This window comes from Cetorhinus maximus, chromosome 23 (genome assembly GCF_964194155.1).
Source record: "Cetorhinus maximus chromosome 23, sCetMax3.hap1.1, whole genome shotgun sequence".
NCBI classification, from domain to species: Eukaryota; Metazoa; Chordata; class Chondrichthyes; order Lamniformes; family Cetorhinidae; genus Cetorhinus; species Cetorhinus maximus.
Window position 1 is genome coordinate 46,045,970 of NC_135901.1, and position 12,481 is coordinate 46,058,450.

A 12,481-nucleotide genomic window follows, 5' to 3' on the forward strand; every position below is an offset into this window, starting at 1 on the left:
CGAGAGGGAGTGGAGAGGGGAACATTAACTCACTAAACTCCCAGTTGCAGAGCAGAGGGTTTAGAAGTCAACAGCTGTCTATGATATGGGTTCAGGTACAAGGCGGCTTCTAGATTCCTGCGCTCATATTGTAATCTTCAATCATGGCAATCATGGTGCAACATGATATCTTTGAAACGCTTTTCAATCTCCTGTTCTTGTGAATCATAAGATGCCAATGATTTCTCATAATCCAAAACTGAACTGCTGATTCAATCCTTCCCATTTTTCCAGTTATGTTCCTAATGTTTCTGGGTACTTCTGTTTAATTCTTGCATTCTATCGCTTGATGTCTCATTGAACCCCACAGAAAACACATTCATTCACAGAATACAGAATAGTGTTCTCTATCGATCATACCTTCACGGTCAGGCCACGTTTTTCATGTTCAGAGATATGTGGAACAATAATAAAAAAAGCACACACACTGACACAAGCTCATAAACACACACGCACACAAACACACACACACACGGACTCACAAACAAACACACACACGCACACACACACAACAAAGGCACACATGCATTTTGACTCAAGATCTCTCTCTCTCCCAGACAAACACATACAGAGACACACAGGCACAAACACACGCACACACAAACACTGACAGGAAAAAAATGCACACAAACACTAGTACATAAAAATACACTCACACATACAGGCTCACACACACACACACACACACGCACACAAATACACACACACAGACAAAGACAGACTCACACACACCCTGGCACATGATAACACACACACACACACAACAAAGGCACACACGCATTTAAACACAAGATTTATCTCTCTCTCTCTCTCACAGACAAACACACACACAGGCACAAACACGTGCACACACAAACACTGACAGAAAAAATGCACACACACTGGTACGTAAAAATACACACACACACACACGCAGACTCTCTCACACACGCGCACACACAATCTCTCAAAGACACACTCACACACACCCTGGCAGAAGGTCACACACACACACAACAAAGACACTCATGCATTCTGAAACAAGATGTCTCTCTCCATCTCAGAGACAAACACAGACAGAGAGACACAGAGACAAACACACGCACATGCAGACACTGACAGAAATAATGCACACACTGGTACATAAAGGTACACACACACACAAACAAACACAGACACACGCAGCCACATGCTGACGCAAGCTTATAAGCACACACAAACGCAAAGAAGCACACACACAATCTGACTCAAGTTCTCTCTCACGCACACACAAATATGCACACATACAGACACAAGCACAAACAAGCGCATACGCGGACACAAACAAAATTGCATACACACACGTACACAAAGGTAGGCACACACACACGCACACACACACACACACACAAACGCACACCCGCTAGATCATGCACACATGCCTGAACACATAAACACAGACTGACATACACACAGACAGACAAAAGCAAACAGGCAGGCACAGAGGCGCACACACACACACACACAAACATACATAAACAAACACACACATACACACACACACACAAACATACATAAACAAGCACACACATCCACACACAAACGCAAACACACACAAACATACATAAACAAGCACACACACACACACCACTAGATCATGCACACATGCCCGAACACATAAACACAGACTGACATACACACAGACAGACAAAAGCACACAGACAGACAGAGAGGCACACACACACACACAAACATACATAAACAAGCACACACATTCACATACACACACACACACACACAGACATTGACACAGATATGCGTACACACACGCACTTACAGACACTCAAACACATGCATAAACGAGCACACATACAGGCACACACAGGCATCCACATGCAGGCATACAGACACACACACAAACACACTTATATACATAGAGACAAAGACACACTCGCACACACACAAGCACACACAATCACACAAGCATATACACACACCCACGCACAAGCACACACACCTGCGCACAAGCGCACACACACACACACACACACACACACACACACACACACACATACATATACAAAAAAGTCACACAATCAAAAGACACGTGTAAACACATACCTCCACACGCTGATAAATATACACCCACAAACATACACACAGGCAGAAGATCACACACACACACACAAACATACACAGGCACACAGAAACACACACACACACACAGACGCACACACGCATATACTTACACACATTTCCACACACACACAGGTTCATACACACACAAGGAAAAAGAGACACACATACACAAACACACACACGCATACACACAAACACACACACACACAGACACACACACACATACACATACGTACACAAGCACCAGCATACATACACACAGATGCTTATGCACAGAGCCACACACACAAGCACACACAAATGCACATGCAAACACTGACCCACACACTAATAAACATACACAGGCAAACACACAGGCATACACACAAACAAACCCACACACACACTCACAAGAGCACATATATACACAGAAAACATGCAGTCATGCACACTCACAGTAAAACACCACAAACATGCACATATGCAAACACATACTCACAAATATACACACACACTCAGCAAACAGTCAAACACACATACATACACAGGTGCACACACAAACACCACACACACACACATGCACACAGACACGCACACACCTAAAAACGCAGATACTCTCTCACACACATGCCCTCACAGTCACACACTTACAAACATGTGTACGCACACAAACACATATGCATATATACACACACAACAGACACAAATACAGATGTACACAACCCCGTTTGCAGACTCATACAGGACATGTAAACATACACATGAACATGTTCATTACTATGCTTCAATGAACACAACAATATAGATCTAAAGACACACTATCACACACAATAATACACTTACATAGGCATTTCTACAAACACATTAAAACATTGACACACGGGCACACAGACACACAGATGATCAGACCTAACATTTTCAGAAACACAGAACAAGAAACAACTGAATATATTCACGCACTCATAAAAAAACAAAAACATAAACACACGCTTTAGTCCACATGGACACGTAAACATACATAAACACATCGTTATAAATATCCATCAACGCATACATAAACGCACACCTTAACATACTCACACGCTCATGGGGTCACCATTATTAACATAGCCAACATAGAATATAAAAAGGCACAATATCAGATATATTAACAGGCATGGAAATTTTTTTTTTTTTTTTTGTAAAAATATACTTTATTCATAAAAAATCTTCAATCACATTCAAAACCATTTCAAAAACAACATTACAAGGGTACAATCCAGGTTAAACTTTTACAAAATGTATCACCAGGTGCATCAGTACAAACAATATTACAATCATTTACAGCCTTTCATTTTGATCTGTACAGCCCGAGGGGCTCTAAACAGTTCCCAGTCTCTCGGTGCGCTGTGGTAGAAAGGTCTTAGACAGCGACCCTTCCCCATTGCGCCTTTGCGGCAGCTGCCCCAAGCTTTAGTGCGTCCCTCAGCACGTAGTCCTGGACTTTGGATTGTGCCAGTCCGCAACACACATGGAAATAAACAAACTCTTTAACACAGACATTAATAAGTGAACATAAAGATTAACGCATAAAGTCACATTAACACACTGATACACACACATTTACAAATGAACAAACATACACACACAGGAGCGCCACACATAAATAAGCATATCAACACTCATGCCACATGAACACACACATCAACCCTCATATAACATGGCACATAAACACAGTTAAAGGCAGAGCAAGAGATACTCCTGCACACATATGCAAATATTAAAAAACAAAGGCAAATGCCAAGCTACAGACGAAAGAATAATACAAATATATTTTGTTAACGGACACATCTTCCAAAAATTTCTGGGAGCACATAAAGACCCAGGAAACACACTGAAGCAATGTTCTTAATTGTAAATTGATTTAAGTTAATTATATGCCAAACATTCCCATCACAAATAAACAAATAAGATGAAAATTCACAAAAGATATCTTACAGAGTTCAGAGTCTCGGAATTAGTAGCTATCAGTACCTATCATTAAAATAATTGTTATCAATTGGTAAACCTCCTGCAATTTCCATCATAATATAAGCAAAAGATAGGTCAGTACGAAATTTGTTCCAAAATAAACTGGTGTCGAAGGGGAAAAGAACACGTTTTCCAATAGGGAAAGGATGAGGAATGTAAAGTGAGAACAGCTGTGGAGTTAGTAACACACAGAGATTGCTGAGAGTCACTAATTCATTAATAGATATGTATTGAAAATTGAATTAGAGAACAAACCAATTGCTTGAGGAAGATACAATACAATTAATATATATATAAAAAAACAGCAAGACACCCTCGATTAATAAGAATGTAATTAAAATTTCTCGGTTCTATCCCTGCAGATTCCACAGACCGCATGTGGATTGAAGAAAATGAGGACGATAACGGGAACATCTGGACAACCGCTTCCACATTCATTGTCTTGTTCTTCCTGAGCATTTTCTACAGCACTGCCGTCACTCTGGTGAAGGTGAGAAGATTCAATCCACTAACACTACAATCTGACAGAAGCGGTTTGAAAACTTTCTAAATGTTTCAACAATTAAAAACTATAACATAAATGCACCAGATCATAAACATCTGCTTCATTATTTTCTCCCTCTTTTACAGATCAAGTGATCGGTTGAATTTCGGACCCAGTAGCTTTTCCTCAGCTGTTCATTAAGATCTCTGTATTCCAATTTAAAATATGTTCTCTTGGTGATCCCGAATCTGTAACCGAACCTGTAACAGTATTTCCGTTTCCCTGTATGAAATGTGCGAGATGATAATGGTTGTAATGTAATTGTAGCATCTAATTTCCCTGGAGTTAGGATTTCAATTGTAATTAAGTAACTTTTCTCATTCCTTATTCACTATTGTTCCCTTCCCTTTCCGTTAAGCCGCTGTTTTCTCTTTCTGATCTATGTTCCAGTGGTACATACAGTTTACCAACTTAGAGCGCATGTGTTCTGTTCTCAATGTGACCTCAGGCGTTATACTCACTTCTGTTAACTTTAAAATAAACTTTCCTGTAAAATATCCTCTGACATTGCGAATAAATCTGGAATGAAAAGTGAACTAACTGTGACTTTGCTGAATTCCTTTCTCCAAGACCCATCGACACTGTTCCATTTTCCCTATTACACGTTTCTCCCAGCTTTACTGGTCCTGTCTGGGATCTATTTGCCCACAAGTCTCCACTAGGCCGCCCATCGGTGTATCGAGGCCTTTACCTCTGCCTGTTTCTGGCAATTGCCAGAGGTAGAATGATTGAACTGGGAGGGTCACCTCAGTGATTTCACTCATACTCTGGGTGGCCACAGTCATATGTCAGGCAATTCTAAAGAGCAGGAATCGGCTTCATCAGAGGCTGATACACGACAGGATATTTAAGCAGAAAACTTCCTTAACAGTGCCCCATTCAACACTCCCACGGTTGGTGCAGCCAGGGTCATAAACAGGGTAAAGATCCCTCTGCATTATCCGATTAAACACTTTGAAGGCGGGGATCCACGGGCTAAATAAATAACACAGGCAGAACAGGGAGCACAAACCAAGGAGAGTCTCCAGAGACTGGGAAGTGCCTGGCACTGATATATGATCGAGTGCAAATCCTGTAAATTATTACAGAGCTTTAGGTCTCTTGGACATTCCGGGGGGACAGAACCGCGAAAATGCCAAAGACGGGGTTCCACGTTATGCAGCAAGTAAACATAAACATGAGGCTTGTTCCCAGATCCTGGGGCCGATCGGATACTGAGACACTGGCTTCGCATTTTCTCTTAAATACACAAACAGTGATTTCCCGCACCCAACCCAAACCCACCCCTTTCTGTTAAACCGATACACGGTCCACGTCCAGGTAAACACATTGGCCGTGCACTTCCACCTTTTCTGTTAAGTCCATTAGCCCTGTCATTCTCCATTCAGCTTTGATAATGAACTGTCTCCCTGATCAGCTCATTCCCTCTGATACCATCTCCCTGAACTGACTGAACATCACCCCAGGGATCCTCTCCCCCTGCTCCACTCCCTCTGATAACATCTCCCTGAACATCACCCCAGGGATCCTCTCTCCATGCTCCATTCCCTCTGACACAATCTCCCTGAGCTAACTGAACATCACTCCAGGGATTCACTCTCCCTGTGAGATAGAGACTGTCTGAGATAGTGTGTGTGTGAGGGAGAGTGTGTGTGGGGGAGAGTGTTTGTGAGGGAGAGTATGTGTGTGAGAGAGAGCGTGTTTTTGAGGGAGAGTGTGTGTGAGAGAGAGTGTGTGTGTGTGACAGAAAGTGTGTGTTTGAGGGAGAGTGCGTGTTTGAGGGAGAGTGCGTGTGTGAGAGAGAGTGTGTGTTTGAGGGAGAGCGTGTGAGGGAGTTTGTGTGCGAAGGAGAGTGTGTGTGAAAGAGGGTGAGTGTGTGTGTGAGAGAGAAAGAGTGTGAGGGAGAGCGTGTGTTTGAGGGGGAGTGCGCGTGTGAGAGAGAGTGTTTGTGAGAGAGAGAGTGTGTGTTTGAGGGAGAGTGTGTGAGAGAGAGAATTTGTTTAAGATAGTGTGTGTGTGAGGGAGAGTGTATGTGTGAGGGAGATTGTGTATGAGGGAGAGAGTGTGTGTGAGCGAGAGAATGTGTGTGTTTGAGGCAGAGGGTGTGTGTGTGTGAGGCAGAGAGTGTGCGAGTGAGGGAGAGTGTGTGTGAGGGAGAGTGGGATTGTGTGAGGGAGAGTGTGTGTGTGAAAGAGAATGTGTGTGTGAGGGAGAGTGTGTGTGTGAGCGAGATTGTGTGTGAGGGAGAGAGCATGTGTGTAAAGGAGAGAGTGTGTGTGTGAGGCAGGGATTGTGTGTGTGATGCGGAGAGTGTGCGAGTGAGGGAGGGTGTGTGAGGGAGAGTGGGTTTATGTGAGGGACAGTGAGTGTGAGGGACAATGTGTGTGTGGGAGAGAGTGTGTGTTTGAGAGTGAGTGTGTGGAGGGAGAACCCTTCTCCATCTTTCAAATGGAGAAAAATCCCTCCTCTGTCTTTAAAAAGGAGGGAGATCCCTTCTCCGTCTTTAAAAAGGTGTGAGGTCCCTTCCCCATATTTAAAATGGAGGGAAAATGGAGGGAGAAACGTGCGCTGAAAAGCTGTGTCTCTGTCACATTTAAATTACTAATGAGTGAGGAGTCAACTCTGTCATAAATGTCCCAGTGCTGAGCGAACATAACTTGGCCACCGTGAACAAACCTTAAATGTCTGACAGATGTTTTTGGATTTTTGACAGATTCTCACAGAGAGAGATAGATGGAGATAGAGAGGGGGAGAGAGAGACACTGAGAGAGAGCGAGAGGGGGAGAGAGAGAGTGAGCCGGCAAGAGAAAGATAGAGTGTGACAGAGAGAGAGGGGGCGACAGAAATACGGTCTGAGAGGGAGTGAGACAGAGCAGGGATGAGGGATGGGGACGGGGCGAGAGGGAGGGAGAGGGAGCAGGGGTGAGGGATGGGGTGAGAGGGAGGGAGAGAGGGAGAATGTTGAGCCAGCGAACTGTTGTCCCTGTGCGATGACAGTTACCTGACTAGATTTTATAACATTGCAGCATTAAGGTACCGTGTGTACTGAGTGTAACAGTGTTTGCTGCTTCCCAAAATATCATAGATTTTGCTGTGTGTGTTGTATGAATCCACAGGTGAAATATCCAGAGGAGGGACACTGAAGGCTGAGTAGGGAATGATCGACCAGGCTCGAGGGGTCTCTATGTGAGAGGTCCTGAGATCAGCCCCTGGGGGAGAGCATTCTACACCTCCGTCTAAACTGTAGAAAACCCTTAACCAATACATTGCGTTCTGTCTCCCTCTACACTGTCCCCATCAAACACTCCCAGGACAGGTACAGCACAGAGTTCGAAACAGAGTAAAGCTCCCTCTACATTGTCACTATCAAACACTTCCAGGACACGTATAGTAGAGGGTTAGATACAGAGTAAATCTGCCTCTACACTGTCACCATCAAACACCCCAAGGGCAGGTACAGCACAGGGTTAGATACAGAGTAAAGTTCCCTCTACACTGTCCCCATCAAACACTCCCAGTACAGGTACAGCACAGAGTTAGATACAGAGTAAAGCTCCCTCTACACTGTCCCCATCAAACACTCCCAGTACAGGTACAACACAGAGTTAGAAACTCAGTGGACTCACTCTAAACCGACACATCAAACAATCCCAGGACAGGTACAACATAGGGTTCGATATGGAATAAAGCTCTTTCTACACTGTCCCCATCAAACACTCCCAGTACAGGAACTGCAAGCGATTTTATGTAGAATAAATCTCTCCCTAGAAAGTCCCCATCAAGCACTTCCAGGCCAGGGACAGCACAGGGTTACATCCAGAATAAAGTTTCCTTTCCAACCTCCTCTCAAACACTTGCAGCACAGGTTGGAGCTACATCTGCACTGTCCTATCAAACACTCCCAGTACTGTTACAGCACAGGGTTCAATGCGGAGTGAAACTCTGTCTGCCTGAACTGTCCTCGGAAAGCTCGCAGGGCAAGTATAGCACAAGGTTGGAAATAGAGTAAAGTTCGATCTGCACTGTCCCATCAAACACTCCCAGGACAGGGACATCACGGAGTTAGATACAGAGTAAAGTTCCCTTTACACTGCCCCCATCAAACACTCCCAGGGAAGGTACAGCACGGGGTTAGATATAGAGTAAAGCTCCCTCTACACTGCCCCCATCAAACACTCCCAGGGAAGGTACGGCACGGGGTTAGACACAGAGTAAAGCTCCCTCTACACTGCCCCCATCAAACACTCCCAGGGCAAGTACAGCACGGGGCTAGACACAGAGTAAAGCTCCCTCTACAATGTCCCCATCAAACACTCCCAGGGCAGGCACAGGTCAGGGTTAGACACAGAGCAAATCTCCCTCTACACTGTCCCCATCAAACACTCCCAGGACAGGTACAGCACGGGGTTAAATACAGAGTAAATCTCCCTATACATTGCCCCCATCAATCACTCCCAGGGCAGGTACTCTATGGGGTTAGGTACAGAGTAAATCTCCCTCCACACTGTCCCCATCAAACACTCCCAGGGCAGGTGCAGGTCAGGATTAGATACAGAGTAAATCTCCCTCTACACTGTCACCATGAAACACTCCCAAGACAGGTACAGCAATGGGTTAAATACAGAGTAAATCTCCCTCTACGTTGCCCCCATCAAACACTCCCTGGGCAAGTACAGCACGGGGTTAGACAAAGGGTAAAGATCCTTCTACAATGTCCCCATCAAACACTCCCAGGGCAGGCACAGGTCAAGGTTAGAGACAAAGTAAATCTCCCTCTACACTGTCCCCATCAAACGCACCCACACAGGTACAGCACAGTGTTAGATACAGAGTAAATACCCCTCTACTCTGTCCCCATCAAACGTACCCACACAGGTACAGCACGGTGTTAGATACAGAGGAAAGATCCTTCTACATTGCCCCAATCAAACACTCCCAGGACAGGTACCACACAGGTTTAGAGAATGAGTAAAGCTCCTTCTACACTGTCCCTATGAAACACACGCAATACAGGTACAGCACGGGGTTAGATACAGATTAAAGCTCCCTCCAAACTGTCCCCATCAAACACTCTCAGGACAAGTACTGCATGGGTTAGGTACAGAGTAACGTGTCGTCTACACTGTCCCCTTCAATCACTCCCAGGACAGGACAGAACGGGTTAGATACAGGATATATCTCCCTCTACACTGCTCCCATCAAGCACTCCTAGTATTGAATGAGCACCGGCTTATATGCATAGGAAAGCTCTGTTTGTCTGAACTACTGTCCCCAGAAACACTCCTAAGGCAGGTAGAGCATGGGAGCTAGATACAGATCCAAGTTCCCCCTGCACTGTCCCCATCAAACACTCCCAAGACAGGTACAGCACGGGGTTAGAAACAGAATAAAGCTCCCTCTGCACTGTCCTCATCAGCACTCCCAGGACAGGTACGGCACGGGGCTATTTTTAAAAATTTATTCATGGGGTGTCACTGGCTGGGCCAACATGTATTGCCCATTCCTAATTGCCCATGAGAAGGTGGTGGTGAGCTGCATCCTTGAACCTCTGCAGTCCACGTGGTGTAGGTACAACCACAGTGCTCTTAGGAAGGTGTTCCAGGGTTTTGACCCAGCGACAGTGAAGGAACGGTGATATATTTCCAAGTCAGGATGGTGGGTGACTTGGAGGGGAACTTCCAGGTGGTGGTGTTCCCATGTGTCTGCTGTTCTTGTCCTTCTAGATGTTAATGATCGTGGGTATGGAAGGTGCTGTCTAAGGAGGCTTGGTGAATTCCTGCAGTGCATCTTGCAGATGCTACACACTGCTGCTACTGTGCGTCGGTGGTGGAGGGAGTGAATGTTTGTGGATGGGGTGTCAAACAATTGTAGTGCTTTGTCCTGGATGGTGTCAAGCTTCGTGAGTATTGTGGGAGCTGCACTCATCCAGGCAAGTGGGGAGTAAGCTCCCTGTACACAGCCCCATCAAACGCTTCCAGGACAGGCACAGCACAGGGTTAGAGACAGAGTAAACCTCCTTCTACACTGTCCCCATCAAACACATCCAGGACAGGTACAGCACAGGGTTAGATATAGAGTAAGTCTCCCTCTACACTGTCCCCATTAAACACTCACAGGATAGGTACAGCACGGGATTAGGTACAGAGCAATGCTTCCTCTACACTTTCCCCATCAATCACACCCAGGGGAGGTATAACACGGGGTGAGATAGATAGTGAAGCTCACTCTGCAGTTTCCACATCAAACTCTCCCAGGGCAGGCATAGCACGGGGTTAGATATGGAATAAAGCTCTCTCTACACTCTATCCTCAAACACTCGGGCTGATTTAGCTTGGGGTTAGATACAGGTTAAAGCTCCCCATACAGAGTCACCATTAATCAGCCCCTGGAGAGCTACAGCACAGGTTTATGTACAGAGTAAATCTCCATCTACACTGTCCCCATGAAACACTGCCAGGACAGGTGCAGCATGGGGTTAGACACAGAGTTACCTCTCTCTACACTCTCCCCATCAATCACTTACAAAGCAGAAACCGCAAGGGACTTGATGTCGAATAAATCACTCTCTGGACAGTCCCCATCAAGCACATCCAGACCAGGTACAGCACAGGGTTAGATACAGAGTAAATTTTCCTTTACAATCTCTTCTCAAACACTTCCAGGACAGGGACTGTACAGAGTGAAGCTCCCTCTGCAATCTCCCTTTCAAACATGCCCAGGACAGGTACAGCAGAAATAAGAAACAGAATAAACCTTCCTCTTCATTGTTCCATCAGACGCTTGCAGCACAGGTATAACACAGGGTTATCGACGGTCTGGAATGCGCTGTCTGGGAGGGTGGTGGAGGCGGGTTGCCTTGCGTCCTTTAAAAAGTATCTGGATGAGCACTTGGCACGTCAAAACATTCAAGGCTATGGGCCAAGTGCTGGTAAATGGGATTATGTAGGTAGGTCAGGTGTTTCTCACGTGTCGGTGCTGACTCGATGGGCCGAAGGACCTCTTCTGCACTGTGTGATTCTGTGATTTGGTGATTGTTTGATAGAGAGGGTCAAGCTCCCCCTACAAAGTCCCTTCAATTGGTGTACAAAATTAAGGAAGACTTGCTGTGATGAAACAGAACTTTGGTGTGTAAATAACCACCATGAACCATATTAAAATGGCCAAATGATGTATGTGAACACCTACAGGCTGTCAGGTAGAGCAACAGGGACACACACACAGAGACACCGACACACGCACACACAGACACACGCACACACAGACACACGCACACACAGACACACGCACACACAGACACACGCACACACACACTGAGCAAGGGACAGAGAGGAACAGTGGCAAATTTGGATTTTCGAAAGGGATCAGATCATGTCTATCGTAGATTTGTGAATTAAAATTTGACTCAGTATCATTACAATTTGCTAAGACAGTTCTAAACTTCTACGACCCTTTTTGTGTGGAAGTGTTTCCTTCCACTCTGTTGCATCAAACACCCCACGACACGTACAACATGGGGTTAGATACAGTGTAAAGCTTCCTCTACACTGTCCCCATTACACACTCCCAGAACAGGTACAGCACGGGTTTGGATACAGAGTAAAACTTCCTCCACACTTTCCGCATCAAACACTCCCAGGGTATGTTGAGCATGGGGTTAGATACAGAGTAAAGCTCCCTCTACACTGTCCCCATCAAACACTCCCAGGGTATGCAGAGAATGGGGTAGCTGCAGAGCAAATCCCTCTAAAATTGCCCTCATCAAACATTTCCTTGCTCATGTGCTCCAACTCTTTGGCAATAAAGACACTCAGT

General features: G+C 45.3%; 1 protein-coding gene across 1 annotated transcript in view; it reads left to right on the plus strand.

Moving 5' to 3' along the window:
- Positions 1–85: 85 nt before the first annotated feature.
- The window catches only part of LOC144698522 (uncharacterized), a 121,484-nt gene continuing 109,088 nt past the window's right edge, over positions 86–12,481 (plus strand). Inside the window, exons 1-2 of the mRNA XM_078570457.1 lie at positions 86–95; positions 4,488–4,615. Of these exons, the coding sequence (XP_078426583.1) occupies positions 86–95; positions 4,488–4,615 (138 nt within the window). The remainder of the gene's footprint in view (positions 96–4,487; positions 4,616–12,481) is intronic.